The 22,691-nt window shown below is 39.9% G+C and overlaps 1 protein-coding gene across 20 annotated transcripts in view; it reads right to left on the minus strand.

Moving 5' to 3' along the window:
- The window catches only part of MAPK8IP3 (mitogen-activated protein kinase 8 interacting protein 3), an 86,037-nt gene extending 69,424 nt beyond the window's left edge, over window positions 1-16,613 (minus strand). For 17 of the 20 annotated variants that reach the window (XM_021006605.2, XM_078152570.1, XM_021006616.2 and 14 more), the window contains exon 1: window positions 16,083-16,613. In XM_021006605.2, coding sequence (XP_020862264.1) covers window positions 16,083-16,400 — 318 coding nt within the window. In that variant the 5' untranslated portion in view covers window positions 16,401-16,613. The remainder of the gene's footprint in view (window positions 1-16,082) is intronic. The other 3 variants (XM_078152581.1, XM_078152576.1, XM_078152575.1) reach the window with 1 other exon arrangement.
- Between the last annotated feature and the right edge of the window lie 6,078 nt (window positions 16,614-22,691).

The raw sequence follows: 22,691 nt of genomic DNA on the forward strand, positions 1-22,691 counted from the left end.
GAAATCATATATTATAACCCCAACATTTTACAGATGAAAAAATTAAGCTAGGAAAGCCTGACTGGCTTAATGTCATATTCAGGAAGTTAATATCAGAACTGGTACTAGAACTCAAGCATTACAATTAAGGAGTTATTAAGAATTGAATACTTTTCTCACTCTATGTGAATAATACAGAACCATACGACAACTATCCTCAAAAGGAGAAAAATGACTTTATATAGCACATTAAGATGGAAAACCTTGATATTTTCTAATCAGGCAACACAATGTCCTAAGAGACTTTGAGAACATGGTGCCTTCTGCCTATTCACTGAAATTGGTATAAGGAGTCTCAGATTTTCCCAAAATTCTGATGTTATCTCACTGTATTAAACATCTGAATTAGGTACTACCTACTTTTGCCCTAATCAAAATTTCAAGTACTACCCAATTCAGAATTAATGAAGAAATCAAAAACACAAAGAACACTTAGTATCCATTGTGCTATGAAATATACCATTTCTGTTCTTCAGACACCAAAATAACGATGCTGGTGTGCTTTGGAGTTCAAATTTATAAAATGTATTTCTGAATAAAAGCAAAACAATATAAAACTGGGATGAAAAGAAAACATTTCCAAAATTAAAAATGTACTAATGAATAGTCCTAAATTAAAACATAAAAAACCCACAAAACAATAATATAGTCAAAAAGAAAGTTAGAGCTTTTAGAAATGAAGCAGAAGAATTTCTGGGACAATGAAGGGTTAAATAAATGGTTTACTTTTTCACATAGCAGGTTTCCTGACTACTTCATTAAATCAATGCTTGCCATGACTTCATATTATTTCTAAAAACCTCAATCACTCACTCCTATACATATGTACATACATATATTATATATTACATGTAATGTAAATTAGGACAAAAATGTGTGTATTTGTGTATATCTATATCTCTCTCTCCCCCAAAGATTTTTCCTGGATTAGCCTCTAAAAGATCCTTGTGATAAAATGACTTCTGCGGCTCTCACGTGATGACTCATTCAGGGTAAGATGTGAGAGGAAAAAAAAATTCCAAAGGGGGCAAAAGGGGGAATAAAAAGGGCTGGGGAATAGATAAGGAAATGAAGGGGTATTCAGAAAGAAAAAAATAAATCCTATACTCATTATATCAGGTACAACTGAAACCAGGTAGATTGATAGGGAAATACCTCTATAACCAAGGAAAATCATACAAATATAAATGACACGAAGAAAAAGTTTTGAAAAATAAGGTTTCTTTCAAGAATCAACTGAAGAGGGGCAGCTAGGTAGTGCAGTGGATAGAGCACAGACCCTGAAGTCAGAAGGACCTGAGTTCAAATCCAGCCTCAGACACTCAATACTAGCTGTGTGATCCTGGGCAGGTCACTTAACCCTATTGCCTAGTCAAAAAAAAAAAAGAATCAACTAAAGAGTCAACCTTCAGCAGAAGGCCTTTTACCCACCAGCTGTTTAGTATCTTTCCAATAAAAGTTAGCTAGTGTCTTTTTTCTGTGCCCATGTTATCTACCTCGTTAAAAGAGTGAGTTCCCTGAAGGCAGGATCTATTTCATTTTTGTCTTTGTATCCTGGGTACTCAGCACAAAAAATGTTTAATAACATAACTGACTGAATGATTTTGGCTTGGGACATTAAGATTAACACATGTAATTTTCTTCAAATCCCACCTCTGAGCTCTACCCTAATCGTGTGCTATCTTAGACGTAGGTTCATACTCCATCACCAGAAATTTTGTTTTCTGCTTTCCTTTTGCAAGTATATTTTATCTCCAAATATGACATCTGATACCAGGAGTCAATTGAGAGGTATGTCCAACAAGTCAAGAACAACATATGACACCGCAGGAAAACTTGAATCCAGATACACAAGAGAATCGAAGAATCCCAGGATCTGAGTCAGAAAGAATGTCAGACATCATCTTAGTCTGTTCCATACCTGAACAGGAATTCCCTCTACAACATACTTGATAAGTGGTCATCAAAACTGCTTGAAAAGCCCTAGGAAAGCCCATATTTGCCAAGGTAGCCCATTTCACCATGTCGATGACTCTAATGGTTAGATGTTTTCCCTTACATCCGGCATTCAACATTGTGCCTGGTACACAGTAAGTGCTTAATAAATGGCTGCTGACTGACTGACATTCAGCTTAAATCTACTCTGCTGCAACTCCACACATTGTTTCTAGTCCAGTCTTCTGGGGCCAAGTAGAACAAGTCCAACATCTTTTTATTGTTACAGTCCTTCAAACGCTTGAAGACAGTTATCAAATTTCCCTGTAGTCTTCACTTCTCCAGGTTAAACATCTCCATTTTCATCAACCAAATCTCACATGAAATAACGATAAGAACCTTCACCAATCTGGTCACTGCCTCTAGTCACCTTCCAGATTATCCTTGGCACTCCTAAAATGTGTCCTGGAACAGACAAATACACAACAAAAGGCTTTGTTGTGGTTGTCTGTCCTTCGTTCTCAGAGAGGACCATGAAGTCAGGAAGGTGAGGCCATGACATGCAAGTGAACTGGATTTAAGCAAGGAGGGCTCTGCAAAGTCACCAGCCTCACCTTCTCCTCCAGAGGCATCTGGGCCCAGTGGCCAGATGCTTTTCAAGCTAAGGTCTTTAACAGGTCTCAGTTCGAGCCCATTCAGTGATTAAAGTTTAATAAGAATTGAGGCAGAGAATGGCCTCTTTACCTAGTGGAAAATTTAAAACAAACAATGAAGGAATAAACAAGCAAATAAATAGATAGAAGATCCAATTGCGGGGGAGGGGGAAGATACCCTCTGGGTTCCTGTCCAAAACAGAAACAACTGCTATTTACATTCATTCTGAGCTGATCAGGGCCCACACAATGACCGAGTAGGGCCTGGGAAGGAGAAGCACCACTTCATCAACTGAGACAGCGGTGAAGGAGAAGATAGTGGCAGAAGGCATATAAGTAATAGAAGAAGAGAAAGAGGGGAGAAGAGGGAGCTCTTAGAGAATGGCCTCAATTTTTTCTATAAAATGTGATCAAGTTTTGCAGCTAAGAGAATGGGGGGAGAAGGAACTATGAGAGCTTTAAGGAAGAATGAAAAGGTTTGAAAGAGCTGATATGGAGAGAGGGAAAATGAATAGATAGAGGAGTTATATTAGGATTGCCTAGCATCAGGGAGGGCCCAGGTGAGTTTGTGTAACATAAATCTGTAGTGTACCCAATCAGCATAGGTACATGATTTTTTCCACCTTTGTTCAGCAACACACGTGTAGGAATGAAGGCAGAAATGCCTTCCCAATGATGGGAATTATTCAAGGCTGAGGCTTGGCAGGCCACAACTGACAAAATGATAAAGGGGCTAGAGATTTAAGAGAGGAGGACTTTGTAGAATTGAATTGGTTCAGTAACTGGTCAAGTTGGGAAAAAGAGCAGATAGTAACTAGGGCAGGGGAGATAGCCTGAGAAAGAATTGAGGGGTTAAGGGATTAGAAGCCACCAATGACTTGTTAGAGAAAAGATGACCACCAAATAAGACAACTAAAAACGGGAAGATAGGCGGCCTAACTTAGGAAATTCCAATCTGACATATATGAACAAGTTGTTGGTGCTAAAAAATGGGAAATGGATAAAATACTAAGCACCAACAAAGACTATTACCACTTCCTAAGAAGTTTAATTTGGAAATCAACTGCTACTATGAGATGGAAAAAGCTTACAAAAAGCCTTGACCAGCAAACACTTCATCTTGCTAGTCGATAAAGGTGGCAGCCAACAGCAACAACTGGTTTCGTATACATACTCATTTGTAAGGTCTCATAGGAGAGTTTGGCAAAAAAAATTATAAATCTCATAAAACTCCATCCAAGAAGCAAGAGGGAAACATAAATTTATTTAAAAGTCGAGGAGAGACCCTACACTAGATCATCTTGAGGGCATTTAAGTATGAAATGGAAGGACAAATAACAAACAAAAAAATGGAATGTCAACATTTCTTTTTTAAAAAATTCAAAAATTTTATTATTTTTTGCATTCTTCTCTGAGTTCCAAATTCTCTCCCTTCCTCCCACCCCTTCCACCATCCATTTAGTAGGCAGGCAATATGATGCCAATTATACATATGAAATCACGCAAAACATATCTCTATATAAGCCATATTGCCAAAAAAAAAAAGTGAGAAAATTATACTTCAGTTTGCACTCAAAGTTCATCAGTTCTCTCTCTAGAGATGGATAGCAGTTTTTTTCATCCTAAGTCCTTTGGAACTGTCTCAGATCCCTGTATTGGTCAGAGTAGCTAAGTCTTTCACAGTTGCTTGTACATTATACATGTGAAATCATGATCTACTTCTGACTTTACTTTGCATCAGTTCATATAGGTATTACTATGTTTTTCTGAAACCATCCCTCTCATCATTTCCTTTTTTTTGTTTGTTTCTTTTTGTTTTTGTTAGGCAATGGGGTTAAGTGACTTGCCCAGGATCACACAGCTAGTAAGTGTCAAGTGTCTAGTCTGAGACCAGATTTGAACTCAGGTCCTCCTGACTTCAGGGCCAGTGCTCTATCCACTGCACCACCTAGCTGCCCTTCCTCTCACCATTTCCCATAGCTCAATAGTATTCCCACAATCAAATGCCACAGCATGTTCAGTCACTCCCCTATTAGTGAGCATCCCTTCTTTTTCCAATTCTTTGTCATCACAAAAAGAGCTACTAAAATGTTTTTGTACATACAGATCCTTTTCCTTTTTCTCTGATCTTTTTGGGATACAAAACTAGTAGTAGTATTGCTGGGTCAAAGGGTGATGACTCTCATGGCGTCATTTAGCTTCCACTTGGACAATTCTAATTTCTAAGGAATTATTTTCTACAGTGAGATTTTGTACTTCATTTTCCACTTGGCCCAATTTTTTTTTTTTGGCTAGGCAATCTGGGTTATGTGACTTGCCCAAGGTCACATAACTAGTTAAGTGTCAAGTGTCTGAGGCCCCATTTGAACTCAGGTCCTTCTGATTCCAAGGCCAGAGTTCTATCCACTGTGCCACCTAGCTGCCCTCCAATTCTATTTTTTAATGAGTTCTTCAGCGAATTTTTGTGCCCCTTTTACCATTAAGAATTACCAATTCTTTTTAAGGTGTTAGCTTCTTCAGTATTTTTTTGTGCCTCTTTTACCAAGCTGTTAATTCTTTTTTTCATAATTTTTTTGTATCACTCTTACTTCTTTCCCCAATTTTTCCTTTACCATTTTTAGCACTTTCTTTAATTCTTCCAGGGATTTTTGTTGGGCTTGGGTTCAATTAACATTTTTCTTTGAGATTTTGTCTGTAACTGTTTTCACATTGCTGTTGTCTCCTGAGTTTGTCTTGGTCTTCCCTGCCACTGTAGTAGCTTTTTATAGTCAATTTTTTGTTGTTGTTGTTGTTTGCTTATTTTTCTAGCCAATTTCTTGACTCAACTCTACATTAAAGTTGGCTCTGCTCGCCTAGGAGTGGGGAGGAACTGTCCCAAGCTTTAGGCTTTTTCATGCTGCTGTTTTCAAAGCTAGTTCTGGAGGTTTGTAAATTTTTGGTACTTCCAAGGTGGTGTGATCCTGGGAGCAGTATGGTCATTCTTCTCCTGGTCTGTGCTCTGGTCTTCACCCAGGAAAGGCCTCTGCTCCCCTTCAGCCACAAGTGCTAACGCTCTCTTTACTTTGGAACTGTGACCCAGATTCCTACTCCTTTGTGACTGACCACAAGCACACCTTTCCTCCTTGGAACAGCAACCCAAAACTTTGTATGGGCAACAGTTGTCAAGCAATGCCAGCCAAGGGTCCACTGTAATCTCTTTCTGATCAGCTGTTCAACCCCCTTACCATCTCTGGGCTAAGAGCTCCTGCTGCTACTACTGCTATCGCCATGTGTGGAGGCCAATAGGCTTCAACCTTGGTATGACTAACTTCTCCTGCTGACCTCCTAAGTTTGCATAAGCCAGAAAAATGTCTCACCCTAATCTTTTATTGGCTCTGCTGCTTCAAACTTTTACTTGAAACATTATTTTAAAGTTGTCTGGATGGGAATGTCGAGAGTTCAGATTTGGGGCAGCTAGGTGGCGCTCAGTGGATAGAGTACCAGCCCTGGATTCAGGAGGACCTGAGTTCAAATCTGCCCTCAGACACATAACACTTACTAGCTGTGTGACCCTGGGCAAGTCACTTAACCCCATTGCCTAGACAAAAAAAGAAAAAAAAAAGAGAGTTCAGATTGGCTGCCTCTAATCTGCCACCTTCCTGTCAACATTTCTATAACAAAAGTCTCTTTATGTTGCTCTATTATCTTTTGAAAAATTCTTTTGTCCGTTAATGACATTAGAGCCAGCTACCACTTGAGAACTCTAACATCAAAGTCCACAATATGCCACATGAGGAGATTAAAGCATTACTAAAGAAAATAAAAATGAGAACATCTGGATAAAAAAATATATATATACAGAGGAGGTCTATGATGATAGTGATACACTTTTGAGGCATATGGAGGCACTTTATCTCAAGGTATCTGAGAGAAGAAATGACATGAAATAATTGGGAAAAACTATTTACAAAAAATTGCCATCAACCAACAGAAACTTATTAATTGCTTAAGTCCAAAGTGCTAGGGATAGAAAAACAAAAACCCAACAGTTCCTTCACTTGAGGAGCTCACATATTATTAGGAGAGATATGAAGTATAAAAAAAACTATATACAAAATGAACATAACACAATTTCTGGACAGAGAGCATTAGTATCTGAGGGGATCAAGAAATGTCTCAAGTAGTCACTGGCACCTGAGTATACAACTAGGAATTCTGAGGGGCAAAGGTGAGAGAGAGAGCTTTCCTAAAACAAAGAAACAAGAGCTGGAGTGTCATATGTGGGGAACAAAAAGCAGGCCAGTTTGTCTAGACTATAGTGTTTGTGAATAGAAATAATGTATAATGAGTCTAAAAAGGTAGAATCTCAGCCTAGAAAGGTTGTGAAAGGCTTCAAATGACAGAGAAGTTTGCATTTTATCCTACATGTAAAAGGGAGCCACTGGAGTTTACTGAGCAGGAATGTGACCTCATCAGATCTATGCTTTAGGAATATCACCTTGGAAGCTGTGTGATGGATGGACATGAGAGGGTAGAGATTTCAATCAGGAAATCTAATTGAAATTAATAGTCAAGGTGAGAGGTGATAAGAGTTTAAATTAGGGTCACAGCTGTCTGAATAGAGAGAAGGGGATTATAGCAAGAGATATCATGGAAGCAAAACCAACAAGGCTTGGCAAGTGAATGGTTATGTGGGGTGATAGACAATAAAGATTCAAGGATGACTCTATGCTTGTAAACCCAGGTAGCTGGGAGGATGGTGGTACCTTGACAGAAAGGGAAATGATGGGATAAGAGGTGGGGTTTAGGGAGAACGATAATGAATACTGTTTTAAAGATAAATGAGTTTGAAATGCCTATAGACATCTAATCCAAAATGTCTAAGCACTCGGTGATATGAGACTGGTTAGAGCTCAGGAAGAGACAATGGCTAGATATATAGATCTAGGAGTAATTCCTGAGATGATAATTAAGCCCACGGGAACTGATGGGGTAACTGAGAAAGAGTACGGAGAGAGAAGAGAAAAAGGTCCATGACAGTCTTTAGATACAGCTACAGTTAGGTAGACTGCAAGAGTGATCACACAGGAGAAGAACCAAGAGAAAGCAGTGTGACAAAAATCCAGAGAAGAGAGTCACTAAAAATAGTAACTGTAAAAAATATCCATAAATACCAGTGCATATGCTGTTTTGTCATCCCTACAAAATCTTTATAACGCACCTAAACTGTAGATGCATCAAGGGCATCCTTGATGAAGGCATGAAAAGGAGGCAGGCAGGTTTTTGCAAATGATATTCTGCAGCTGAATACATCTTCATAGTCATACAAACTGACTGAAAGGTGCTAAGGACACAAAAATCCCACTGTGCTTAATATTTTTTTTATTATTAAAAATCTGATTTAGTAAAGCAAATTGCTACCTTAAAGATTCTCCTCTAATAAGGTTTCTCCCATGCATATGTCAAAATCACACAAAATTCTATGAAAGATATAACAATATGACTTTGTATGAACACCCTCTGATTAGTGATCACAAAGAATACACAAAATAGGTAGGCACATGTTTGTCAGAGGTGTTTGCCATTGTTGTAGAATTCACAAGGAAGAAGTATTCCCCATAGATGGTGAGGCCCTCTAGATTATCTGACACAATTTTGTAATGACATGATAAGGCACTGCTGTGCTTCCTAAGTGAGATCCGTTACTACTCAAGAGTTCAGCCAAACTATCCACACAAGAGAGACCAAGTGGATGAAAAATGCCTATTGAAGACTTTAATATAAAATTGAATGGACAATCCATGAAGCTGGTCCAACAGTATGTACAACCTGAAAAAGTACGCAAATGGACAATAAATTGGGCCTAGACCTAAAGAGAATAAGCTGAATTGTTTTTAGGAAATTGTCCAATGCTTTTAATGATCAAATATGTTAATGTATATAAAGTACTTTGAAAACCTTAAAATATTATTTAAATCTTGTTTATTATTAATAATACTGAGCTTCTCCTTGAAACAAAAGCCTATCTTTTTAACATGAGTGGTCTTCAGTAATCACCTATAGTTGCATGTCATAGAACAAAGTTTCTGAAGGCCTAACACATTAACAATGAAGAATCGGCCAGGAGAAGTAGTGCAAAGGATATCATCTTTTAACTGATACCAGAAGGAAAGGCTAGCCAGTCATATAGTGAAACTATCAGTGGTTTGTTCCATTGATACTCAAGTGATTTCAAGAGGATTTATTAGAGGATTGTTGAGGATTTATGGGAGGACATGGATAAGCACTGAGGATAAGTTTAAATCTGTGGGGTTTTGTTTTGTTTTGACTAGGCAAAAGGGGCCATTATCTGCATTTCTTACCTAGCCTTAATTACTGAATGGGTACTGCCTCAGTCAAACTGGGACCAGTTAAAGACCTTAGCTTAAAGAGGCCAAGGTCTCCCACTGTATCCTGGGCCATCTCCAGTGGTCCTGATCTATCTACATCAAACCACTGGACCCAGATGGCTCTGGAGGAGAAGGTGAGGCTGATAACTTTCCACAGCCCTCCCTCACTTAAATCCAATTTACTTGCATGTCATGGCATCACCTCCCTGATGTCATGGTCTTCTTCTAGAATGAAGACAAACAACAACAACAACAACAATCTGTAGGTTTAAACCAGTAAAAAGAGCACCCACAGTAATAAAATCACATATACATTTGAGTAGAAGTCAGAAGCAGAAAAAGATTAAGTTCAATAGACTGCTTTTCTTCCCCCCTGGTATAGATTCAGGTTGAAATGTGCCAAGAAATAGAACTTACGTTGATTTCCATGAAAAATTATTCTCAAAATAAATGAAATAAACTTAACAATTTATATTAGCTTATTTCAATATTCCTTATTTGAGTGATACTATAGTATGATCTATATAGAAGGAAATGAAAGAAATATGGTCTTTGCCCTATAGAATTCATGTTCTTAAAATAGAAAGCCATGCTGATGTAAATAGACACATTAGGAAAGCAAGCTTCATGAGCCCACCCACAGGAGCACAGATGGAATCTCATTTCTTAGGGAAGCACAGTCAGGAAGAAAAAGAAAGCTGCTTGTTGCTGGAAATAGGATAATAAGGGATTCTATACCTTCCACTCAGTAAGTGAAGACTTCACCAAATAAAATTGAAGTCGAGCAAGGAAGTCTACCCCTGAAAGTAAAAGATAATGTGGGAGAAGGCTTGGAATTTTCAGAGGTTTGTTTAGCTCAAACACAGTGGTCAGAAAACCAAAGTGATCTGTATCCTAAAAGTTAGTTTTGGTGTAATTAATGATATCTTGTCGTATGACACAACTAATATTAATGTCTTCAACTATTATTTAGCTATTAAATGTCATGTTCATCCCCAGAAGATGGTATATCTTTTTTCTTCATATAAAGAGATGGTCTAAAGAGAAGTGGATACAATCTTTGATAGTAGAAGTATCTGCCTCAACTAAATCAGAGGGCTTCAGTAATTGTTCATAAAATCTTCTCAAATAGACTCTAAGCTCCTTGAGAAAGTAGAGCATGTCTTGTTCATCTTTACATTCCTCCAACGTCCATCAGTGGCCGGCCCATGTACATATCACTTGACTCAAGAAACACACATTTGCTGATTTGAAATGACAAAAGATTCAATAGTTTGTTACTTCTACTCTAATCTCTAACCAATGGGGCCCTAAGGACTTCTCTCCATTTAGTAACAGTAGCAATGGCCAACAACACTTTTAAGCCTCTCTGGACTCAAGAACAAAAATGGACACTTTCCACTCAAAGTTTTTCTAGGAATATTGTTTGATGACCATATTGGAAAAAATACTAATAATAAGAGAAATGCAAATGAAAACAACTCTTGAGATTTTACTTCATACCCAGAAAATTGGCAAAGATGATAAAAGATAGAAATCACTGCTGCAGGAACTGTAGAATTATGTAAGAAAAATCACCAAAATTCTCATATGTTGACCCGAAGATATATAAGCATATACCCCAAAGAAGGTCAATGGTAGAAAGAAAGGTCTCACAAATACCCAAATATTCACAGTAGTACTTTTTGTAATAGTAAAAAACAACAATCAAAGTAGGTGCCTATCAATTGTGGAATGGTTAAACAAATTGTTATATGAATATAATGAATAATACTGGACCACAAGAAATGAATATACAGAATTCAGAGAAACATGAAAGGACTTTTATGAGCTGATGTAGGGCAAAGAAAGAACAATATTCTAGAATGACTACCAAAGTGCATATGTATGTGCACATATAAAAAATATTTAGGTTTTTCAAAGGCCATATTCTGTTTAACCATAGAACCAATACAAATTAATTATATGTATTGCAAAATTAATATATATGTATGTATGTATGTATGTATGTATGTATGTATGTGTAGATGAATGAAAACAGAATTCTGAAAAAAATCCAATGATCAGTGGGGCTTCCAAATGACTGATTATAAAATATACAGCTTTCAGAGATCTTAGGCATTCAGCCTCTTACGGGGCAGATTATGTATATACACTGTTGATACTGGCTGCTGAACTAAAAAATGTTCAGATAATCTAAAATATGGATGATCTAAGCATAACCAAGATTTGATTATGATTTAGCCTCTATGCTTTAAAAGTACTGTACAGGCTCTATAAAAATGTTATCATTTATATCATTTTTTAGTGCATATAGACTGGATCGTTCATATGTGGACTCCAATTATCAAGTACTCAGTGAGCTGAAATTTAAACAGGAAGGATTACATATTACATGCATACAAGGCAAGCTTCCTTAGTATAAGGGTAGTAAAATACTTGAATGAATGAGTACAAGAACTCATGTGATTCTAATGCTTGTTGGTGGAGTTGTAAAATGATCCAACCATTTTGGAGAGCAATTTGGATTTTTTTTAATTTTTTTAAAAAATTTTTTTTAAATTTGTTTTAGGCAATTGGGGTTAAGTGACTTGCTGGGGTCAGACAGCTAGTAACTGTCAAGTGTTTGGTCTGAGGCTGGATTTGAACTCAGGTCCTCCTCACTTCAGGGCGGGTGCTCTATCCACTGCGCCACCTAGCTGCCTCTTAGAGAGCAATTTGGAACTATGCCCAAAGGGCTATGAAAATGTGCATACCCCTTGACCCAGCAATAGCACTTTTGGGTCTGTATCCCAAAGAGATCATACAAATGGGGAAAGGACCCACCCTTACAAAACTATTCATAGCAGCTCTTTTTGTGGTGGCAAAGAATTGGAAATTGAGAGGATGCCCATCAATTGGGGAATTGAGCAAGTTGTGGTATATGAATGTAATGGAATACTATTGTGCTGTGAGAAATGATGAATAGGCTGACTTCAGAATAACCTGGAAAGATTTGTATGGTCTGATGCTGAGTGAAGAGAGCAGAACCAAGAGAACATTGTACACGATAACAGCCACGTTCTGCAATGACTAATATTGATAAATTTAACTCTTCCCAGCAATACAAGGATCTAAGACATCTCCAAAGGACTCGTGATGGAAAATGCTATCCACCTCCAAAGAAAGAACTATGGAGTTTGAATGCAGATTGAAGCATAGTTTGCTATTTTTTTTTCTCTTCTGTGAGTTTTGTTTCCTCTTTCTGGTGGTTCCTCTTACGGGTTCTAATTCTTCCTTATAACATTACTAATGTGAAAATATGTTTAATAGGAATGTATATGTATAGCCTATATCAGATTATGCACAGTCTTGGGGAAGGTGGTGGGGAGGGAGGGGGAGAAAAATTTTAAACTCAAAAGCTTATGGAAGTAATTGTTGATAAATCAAAATAAATTAATAAAAAAAAAATTAAAAAAATGGAATCCAGTCCAAGGAGTGCAGCTCCTCTTCAAAAAAGAAAAAAAGGAAATGCTGGGGCTGTCATTGAAGGAAAAGTGAGATTCTCTGAAGTGGAGGTGAGAAAAAACGTACATTTCAGAGATGATGGACATCCAGTGCAAAAGCACAGAGATGAGAGAGTGCTCAATGGCAAAAGAGGAAATTGCATCTTGTATATGTACACTCAAAAAGTTGTGAAATTATTGTTTTTACCATGGAATCACTGAATAATGTCTTTCAAAGATCATACAAAGTTAATTTAAATTTGTGAGCCTTTGTACTGTTTTCTAGTTATCACTATTCTTAGTTTAGAGGAATAAAAACTGAGGATATGGCTAGAGTACAAACAATTCCACCTAAATGCCACATACTTCCCTGTCCCTTAGATGGCAGATCAATCTCTGAATTCCTTTAACTGTACTTACTAAAAGGTGAAAGGTAGAAAAGAGGGCTATTTGCTTGCACTGATCAAGGCTTAGCTCTGAAAAACTGAAGGATCTTCCCAGCTCAGGAACATGCAGGCAGCTCAAGTTACCCATCTCTGCCTAAGCCTTCTTGGGCACTGTAGTTGGAGGAGGGTACAGCATTGGTTTAGTGATTCTATGAGTCTGAGGAGGTGTTTGGCAACATAAAAGTAATATTAACCATAAAACCAATACAATCCCCAATAGCAAAAAAAAATTTCCTCTTTAAGTCTTTCTCCACAAGAAGCTGGTTGACCATTTTTAGCTTAGGAGATGGTTGGTCTCCACTAGAATTTTCCTAGGGACCACATTTACACATGCAGCAATCTGGGAATGGTTATAAGAACAAAGAATTACATATGTTTGCATGTGAGCTGCATGAGAAGTAACTAGATGGATTCAGGGCTAGGTTCTGATTCAGAAGTCTGCACTCTGACACACCATAATCATCATTTCAGTGTACGCACACCCCCCCCCCATATATCACTTTGAGGTCTGTAAAATGCTTTACAAATATGGCCACAACCACCCTAAAGGGCTAAATGCTATTATTATCTTCCTTTTTTTACAGATGAGGAAATAGAGAAGTAAAGCGGCTAAATGACACTTAACTGTGTGTCTAAGGCTGCATTTGAACTCAGATCTTCCTGACTCCAAGCCCAGCTACTCCATTAACTGGTTGTGACCCCAGACAAGTCACTTGATGTTTTACAGTCCCCGGCAACTCTCCTTAGGTTGTACAAGAGTTGCAGATTTCATGAAAAGAGTTTTTAAGGTCTTGACTCCACTTCTCCACCCACAAAAGAATTACATATATTGTGGAAGATTGCCCAGTCTATTTATTGTAAAGTTTGACAATAAAATCTTACTTCACGAGGCAAGTCTGTGGTACACTGAGCACTGGGCCTGGAATCAAGAAGACCAAAATTCAAATCCAGCCTCATACACTTATTAGCTGTGTGACCCTGGGCAAGTGGCTTAACCTCTATCTGCCTCAGTTTTCTCAATTATAAAATGAGCATAATATCACCTGATTCATAGGGTTATTGTGAGGATCAAATGAATTAACATTTATAAAGTGCTGAGCATAGTATGCTGTATAACATACAGCATCGCAGGTTGCTTATTATATATAGCATAGTAGGTTGCTTATTCTCCCCTTAATTCTTATCCTTAAAGTTAGGAAATTTCTTGAATTATATTGTAAATGAATAACTTATTTTCTTTCTAATACAGGGTAGTGATAAAATACTGAGGGTACCAGGTTTACTGAAGAACAGTGGTTTATTTTTAGATACCTATAAAGCACAGAGCAAACTGACACAAACATAAGATTTCGGTACAACAGTGAGTTCCTCTAACACAGGACCAGAAGTTTGCTGTTGCGTTCATAGTTAACTCTTCTTTTGACTAGAGGTAGTGTGATGTAAGAGAAGCAGCCTGGATTTGGAGTCAGAAGTCTAAGGCTCGAGTTCAGGCTTAGCCACTAACTAGTGATAACCTTGGGCTGGTTACACAAACCTTTCAGGGCCTCTGTAAAAATGAGGGAAATGGACTAAATGATCTAAGGTCCCTTCAATTTTAACATTTTATGATGTATGTATAATCTTTAGTATCTCTACCTGTAAAGAATGAGTTCCATGCTTTATCAGCTATTGCCCTTAAGTCTGAGTATTAGCATCAATGGATATCACTATCAACTAAGGAATACCTGCTTGACTGAAGGATGAAAAGGCCTATCAATATCACTATGATAAGTGATAAGTGTATATTAAGTTCACTCAGAGGGTTGTTTTACAGTTTTAGTTTATCAAAACATTCTTCAAATTTCACTAAGAATACGCCTTAGCTATGGTTTAAGAAATTCACAAGTTCTTTCTCTTATTTCTGCTGTAAATCAGGATCATCACATGGACAAATAAGAACATGGAAAACAAAATTTATCATAAAGGAGTTTAGAAGCTTCCTATTTATCAGCCAATGAGTTTGATAAAGAACCTTACTTCTATCTAAAACACCTATGGATTTATGCATATAAGCAGAGTATGTATATGTATATATGCACGGCAAGAGTGGCATTCTACATAATATATAGCTTTCTTCCTTATGCTTGAATGTCTGTTTAAATTGTTCACATGCAGTTTTCCAAGTTATAGGGTAAAAATATTTCCAGATCAGAAAAATCTTATTTCCTCTCCCCCTCATCCACACTGGAATTTTCCAGGATTTTCTATAAACGCTTACAACCTGGCCAATGTAGTGACTTAAAGGGCAAAAGAGTTACCAACAAGGCATGAACTCAGCAGTAACCTTAAACACACAGAAGCCAAGAGCAGTTTCACTTAATGAATGCGACAGAGCTTCTGAGCTTTTGGCTCTCGTTAAGTGTTGGAAGCAATTACCAAGTGATTCTTCTGCACAAAACTGTGAGAATCCTGGACAGGAGGACACAAGGGAAAAAAGCCTTTCCCAATGACGGCTTCATGCTGCAAAGAGGATCTGTTTAGAGGGAAAGCTGACTGCAGCTGTTAGAGACTGGTCAAGGGAAGTAATCGGGGCTTTGGGCAGCAGTCGGAACAAACAAAAACCGATCTCAAGTCGGAATCTGATTTAGGCAGAGAAAAGACGCAAGGCTTTTAAGGATGAAGGTTATATTTAGGTATCACGGCCCGAGGAGCAGCTGTGTGTGACCTTGGGCATTCCTCATGGGGCTGGGCTAAGCGCTAGGGACATTCCCGGTGACCTCTGGCTTCTCAGATGGAGTCTTTCGGCCAGGGACACCCAAAGAAGGGATGCCTCTCCCTTTCCCTCTGTGGGTGTGGCCATAGGGAAGAAGAGAAGGATGCAGGAGCTCCCAGGGGTTGAGTTTTGGGGTTCGGGGGAGAGAAGGCGGGGGTGAGCCAAGTTCCTGGAAATGAAATAGGATGGAAGAGGGGAGGGGGAAGGGAAGGCCCACAGGGGTGCCGGGCCGGGAGGTGGGAAGAGAAAGCAGGTCCTCAGGGACCCGGGCCGGCCCAGGGGTCAGAGGCAGGGTTTCCGGGGCGGGGCGGGGAGGAGGCCCATCCCGCCCACCCGCCCCCTCCGCACCCCGCTCGGGCCGGGCCGGGCCTGGCTGGCCGCTCGGCTCCGGGCTCGCCGCCTACCTCCTCGGCCTGTTTGCGCAGCGCCTTTTCCCGCTCGTACTGGGTGAGCAGCTGCTCGTTGTCCTCGCGCAGCAGCTCGAGCTCCACCTCGTGCTCCTGGTTCTCGCTGAGCACCGAGTCCAGGTTCTCGAGTACGTTCACCACCAGCGGCATCAGCTCCTTCACCACCTCCTCGTCGTAGCAGCTGATGAGCCGCTCGAACTCGCGGTAGATGGAGCCCGCCAGGCCCGACACTCGCTCCGACATCACCGAGCCCGAGCAGTAGTCGTCCTGGTACACCACCACCCCTCCGCCCTCGTCCATCTGGATCTCCATCATCGTGGCTACCGCTGCCGCCGCCAGCGCGGCCTGATGCCTTCCCGGCCGGGCCTGGCTGAACTGCTTTTCGGCTGTCTGCTCCCAGCTCCCCCGCTTCCCCGAGGCCGCCGCAGCCGCTCTGCTCTGCCTGTCACCTCCGCGGCTCTGCCAGTCATTCACTTGCCGGAAGTCCCGCCCCACCTCCCGGAAGCCCCGCTGCCTCCTGGAGAAAGGGGAAATGAACGTCTCCCAGGCAACTGTCTGCGGGCGTGCTTACACGTCCTCGCTAGGGGGAGCCAAAGTCGCGAGGTAAAGGGGAGCGTGCGCACTGCTGCTTTAAGGAGCCGCTTTCAGTTGGATCAGAGCCTGAGGTCTTTTCGGAGCACTTCCGGCGTTCCCGAAGTGCGACTCCTTGCTGGTCGCATTAGAAACATTATTCCCATTTACTGAATCTGGATCAGACTCCCCTGAGCACAGAATCGATAAGACACAAAGAAGGGAGAGGGAATAGACAGAGAGGGACAGATAGAGAGGGAAGGGAGGAGGGGTCGGGGTGGAGACAGAGACATAGAGGAGGCAGAGGAGAGACAGAATGAAGAGGGGCTCGATACTTAGGTTTGCAATTCAACAATTAAGGTGCAGAGCAGTGTATGTGTGTATGCAATGTTTAGGTAGTCTAGGAGAGGGATGACACAGAAAAGGAAAGGCTGGTTGAAGCCAAGGTAGTAAAGGGCTCTTTTATACTAATACATTTGATCCTAGAGGTAGTAAGGGGCTCCTGGAGTTTACTGGGGAGGTAAGGAACTGATTGCTCAGCACGGCGTGCCCACATCCAAGAAGGTGCTGTGCTCTATGAGCAAAGCAGAAAGGAAGTAGCTCAAGAGAAACCCAGGTTTTGCAAATTTAGAGAATCCACCCCCAATGTTCACGTGGACTATTTGTGCCAGACCTGTGGTAGAACATTCCGACCTCCTATTGGTCTTATCAGCCACAGAAAGACACACTGTAATTTGACTCTAGCATAATGATGTCATTTTGGTCTTCTTTGAGAATGACTGACAACCACCAACCAACCAAGAGACATGGTCAGACCTATGTTTTAGGCATGCTGTTTGGAAGACTGGTTAAAAAAAAAAAGTGGAGGGAAGAAACTAGATGAGGGAGGGTCCAATTCTGAGGCTACTGCAATAGTCCAGATAAGAGATAATGAATGCCTGAACTAGGATAGTGGTCATGTGAGTCAAAAGATAGACGCAGATTTAAGAGATGTTTTGGAGGTAGAATTAATAAGAGTTGGCAATTGTTGCATCAATGAGGTGAAGGAGAAGAGTTGATAACTCCAAAGTCTCAAACCAGGATGACTAGATGGATGGAGGTATCCATCCAGGAAATCAAGGAATAAGTGTAAGTTTTTCCACAACATGCATTCTGTTTTGGGTAAGTTGAATCTGAAATACCTACAAGACATCTAGTTAAAATGTGTTTGATAGGCAGTTAGCAATACAAGCTTGGAGCTCAGGAGAGTAGGGTTGGACGTGTAGATTTAGGAGTCATCTGAACTGAGGTCATAATTAAACCCACAGAAGCTGATGAGGTCACCAAGAGAAAATGAGATACTGGAAGGAGGTACCTTTCAAATGTATACTTAGTGTGAGACTTCATAATCAAACAAGGATAGGAGATCACAGAAAGTACAAAATAAATGTTTTGAAAAGAATTACAAACTAACCACTTGAGGAAAAAATGTTCCAAGTCACAAATAAAAAGGCTGAGGTTTCACCTCCCTTCATCAAGTTTGCAAAGACAAATTACCAGCATTGTAAAGGCAGTTAAGTGAGAAGCCAGGTGCAATAATGTACAGATAGATTGTGGAGCTGTGGATGGTAAAACTCTTTGTTGTGGTTATGGCTAGTCCTTCATTCTCAAAGAGGACCATGAATCATCAGGAAAATGATATCATGACTGGCAGGTAAATTGGATTTAAGTGAGGCTGGGCTGTACAAAGCCATCAGCCTCACTTTCTCCTCCGGAGCCAACTGGGTCCAGTGGCCAGATAAAGATCAGGACATCTGGAGACGGCCCCTGAAAATTCTTTGTAAGTATTCAAGAAAAGTGATTCAAGTTACTAAGCTATTCATGTCCTTTTGATTCATATGCAGATCATAACACTGAGCATATAAACTAAGGAGGTCAGTGGCAAAAATAAAAGCCCCATATGTGGGAATATTCATAGAAGTACTTTTTGTAGTAGCAAAAACCCTGGAAAATTCTAGGAGCCTATCAACTGAGAATGGCTGAACCATGTGTCACAGGAATGTAACAGCATACTATTGAATCATAAGAAATGATGACTATGAGGAATTTAGAGAAATATGTGAAGACTTTCATGAACTGAAACTGAGTGGAGAAAGCAAAACCAGGAAAACATATACAATAACTATCCAGCAACCATGAAGATAACATAAAAACAATTTTGATAACAATTCAGTGAACAATGTGGAGTCCAGATTATATGATGAGAGAGAGGTGGATTGTCACCTGCCCGGGGACAATATTACTGTTCCCTGACTGGGCCTGTGGGGAACAAGTAACAGCTCACTCTGCCATGCTGCTACCACCAGTCCCCTGCCTGGGCTTATTTGGAAAAAAGGAAATTCCCTTTTAATTGAGCTTCCTTCAACAGTTATCTGCCTGAGTCTGGGTCCTTCTTTCCATCCCCTTTTTCTAGCTACACATGCCCCACAATGTCCTGAAGTCTCCATCCTAAAGTGAACTCCTAGGAAGATGTTGCTAACTTATCTGAACTCATTCCTCAGTGATTAACAAAACTCCCAGTCACCCAGGCTTGCAACCTAGATGTCAACTTCGCAACTCCTTTTTCTTATTCCCCACATGCAATCAGTTATCAAGTCATCTTGATTATGTATCTTCAGTATCTCTTATACACCCTCTTCTTGCTTCTGACACTGCCACCATCCCCAGCGTAAGCTTTTATCACCTCATTTATAGAAGTGATGGAAATAGCCTCCACATTGATCTTCCTGCCTCAAATCTCTACTCCAGTCTATCCTCCATTCAGCTGTCAACTTCATCTTCCTAAAGCCTAGGTCTGCCCATGTCACCCCTTATTTAATAAACTCCAGTGATTCCAATCAACTGTAGAATCAAACATAAAATTCTGGCAAAGACTCCATTATTTGGCCTCCTCCTACCTTTCCAATATTATTATGCCTCATTCCTCCCCTCCCCCCCTCCCCACCATAATACTTTGTGATCTATTGGCCAAGATGACAGAACAGGGAAGTGATGAATGTTGGAGAGGATGTGGGAAGGTTGGAACACTGCTGCATTGTTGGTGGAGTTATGAGGTGATCCAAGAGTGGTTTGGAGCTATCCCTAAGGGCTGTAGAAGTGTGCATACCCTTTGACCCAGCAATGGCATTTCTGGGGCTGTATCCCAAAGAGATCATACAAATGGGAGGGGGACCCACATGTACAAAAATATTCATAGCAGCTCTTTTTGTGGTGGCAGAGAATTGGAAATTGGGAGGATGCCCATCAATTGGGGAATGGCTGAGCAAATTGTGGTATATGAATGTATTGTGCTGTGAGAAATGATGAACAGGCCAACTTCAGAAAAACATGGAAAGACTTGTATGGTCTGATGCTGAGTGGAGTGAGCAGAACCAGAACATTGTACACAATAACAGCCACGTTATGAGATGACTAATATTGATAAACTTAACCCTTCCCAGCAATACAAGGATCTAAGACATCTCCAAAGGCCTCGTGATGGAAAATGCTATCCACATCCAAAGAAAGAACCATGGAAGTTGAATTGCTATTTTTTTTCTCTTCTGTTGAGTTTTGTTTCCTCTTTCTGGTGGTTCCTCCTATTGGTTCTAATTTTTACTTACAACATCATAATGTGAAAATGTTTAATAGGAAAAAAAAGAATTACTAGACATAGGTTGAAGACTGCACATCATTGGAAAAAGGGGAGGGAACCTGATAGGTATATTTTTGAGGGGGATGAGAAATTTTTGGTGGCTTTACATTTTGAGTCACTATTAAAGACTTGTGATCTAGTGATACTGGCCTCCATACCATTCCTTGAAGAAGACACTCCTCCTGACTTCAGACATTTTCTCCGGCTGTCTCCATGACTGAAACATTCTTCCTCTTTATCATCTGCCCTCTTTGCTTTTCTTCAAGGCTCAGTTAAAATCCCATCTTCCACAGGAAGATTTTCCTGATCTCCTTTAATATTATTAGCACCTTCCCTCTGTTAATTATCTCCAATTCACTACATATATGTGTGTATGTACACACACATATTTTTTGTACAGTTATGCATGTTGTCTCTCCCCCTTAGACCATGGGAACTCTTTGGGAGCAAGACTGGATTTTTTTTTTGGGGGGGTTGCCTTTTTTATAACTTGTCCTTAGCACAGTGCAGGGCCATAGTAGGCAATTAAGCACTGCCCAGACCACATCAACTAACTCTAGCATCTATTGCCTTTAGTAAAAAAAATATTCCTTTGTTTCTTTTTTTGGTTTTGTTTTTCTTTTGGCTAAGCAATGGGGTTAAGTGACTTGCCCAAGGTCACACAGCTAGTATGTGTTATGTGTCTGAGGCCGCATTTGAACTCAGGTTCTCCTGAATCCAGGGCCGGTGCTCTATCCACTGCGCCATCTAGCTGCCCCTGTTTGGTTTTTAAAGCCCTCACAATCAGGCTCTAGTTTGTCCACATTACTGCCTTTCCTGCATTTTAGAGTCCAACCAAACTGGCCTTCTATTTCTCACACATGGTACTCCAACTTCTGTCTTGCATTACCTGTCCCCCACACCTGAAATACATTCCTTTCTTACCTCTACCTCAGAACCTCTCTCTTATTCAAGAAAAAACTTAAGCACTACCTACCAGAAACCTTTCCTTGACTCTCCTACTAGTGCCCTCTTGCTCAAACTCTGTATTTATTCTTTTTGTTTTATATACACGTATTTTCCCCCAATAAATGTTAATGCCTTGGGAGTAAGGATTGTTTCATTCTTTTTTCAGCACTTAGCAAAGTGCCTGCCACATAGCAAGCTTGTCAAGGGAGATTATTTAATTCTAAGATGCCACTTTACATTTTTTAAGAAAACTTTTTTGTACTTTACTACCTTAACTCACCCTGCCCCCCTTTAAACAGGAATGGAAACTGGACTCTTTTTGAGTAGACGCTTTCCTTTTACTTGTACCCAGTGACCAGTACCACGTCTGACTCACAGAATGCACTTAATGTATTCCATTCATGTAGAGAATGAAAGAAAAATTGGACCAAGGATAGAACTTTTGGCAAAACATTTTGAAAAACATATTTGCTGATGAATAAATATGGAAAAGTATTTCCTAAACTTTTTTTTGCTGCATAGAGGACTACAGTAAGAGATAAAAGAATGGAGTACTTAGTATTGCCACCTTTAGTGTGTTGGAGATGGGTGTGTGCGTGTGTGTGTGTGTGTGTGTGTGTGTGTGGTGCAATGGTGTCAAACTCAGAAAGGAGGCAGGGGGTGGCCCACTTATCAGCACCTGGCTTACTTTAAAAATGTCATGTTACCTATGTTTTATTATTGTTATTTATTTTGTTAATTTTTTCTCAATTACATTTTAATCTGATTGGGCCTCACTGGGAGTGTTGTGGAGCTCATATCTGAGATCTCTTGTGTAAGCTGAAATAAACTTTACTAAGATGCCACCTTACACTATTTTTAAAAAATACCTTACGTTAGCTCATCTCCTGCTCCCCCCCTCTAACTTTTCTAAGAGAAGTGGAAATTCAGCTCCTTTTGAGTAGAGATTGTTTCTTTCTTTGTACCTGTATCCCCAGTACCTAGCAGCATACCTAGTACACAATATGCAAATACCTGTTGACTGATAGCACCTAAGGAGGATGCAAAGGCACAGAGTATGGCCATTTCAAACTTGAATCACCAGTGTTGTTACCCAACTCCCCAAGTGTAGACATGCATTACTAAACTGTTTATCATGTAAGTTTTAAGCACTTAACAATATTAGTAAGATCACAGCATACACTTACAACTCATCTGAGCTGATCAATAGTAGAAACAGTTAACGTCTCCATGAGATTTTTGAGGAGCAATAATTATAGGACAATTCTCAAAAGCCAGTTATGCTGCAAGGAATTCAATTGTGAAATACAACTTCACAATTCAGAAAACTAAATTTAGAAAGCTAATTCCTGAGGGTAAACTAAATGCTCAGTTTGATGTGTGATTCCTATTAAAACATTCTAAGATACTTGGAG

The sequence above is a fragment of the Phascolarctos cinereus genome, unplaced genomic scaffold, assembly GCF_003287225.1.
Source record: "Phascolarctos cinereus isolate Bilbo 61053 unplaced genomic scaffold, phaCin_HiC Scaffold_4;HRSCAF=312, whole genome shotgun sequence".
Classification (NCBI taxonomy): domain Eukaryota; kingdom Metazoa; phylum Chordata; class Mammalia; order Diprotodontia; family Phascolarctidae; genus Phascolarctos; species Phascolarctos cinereus.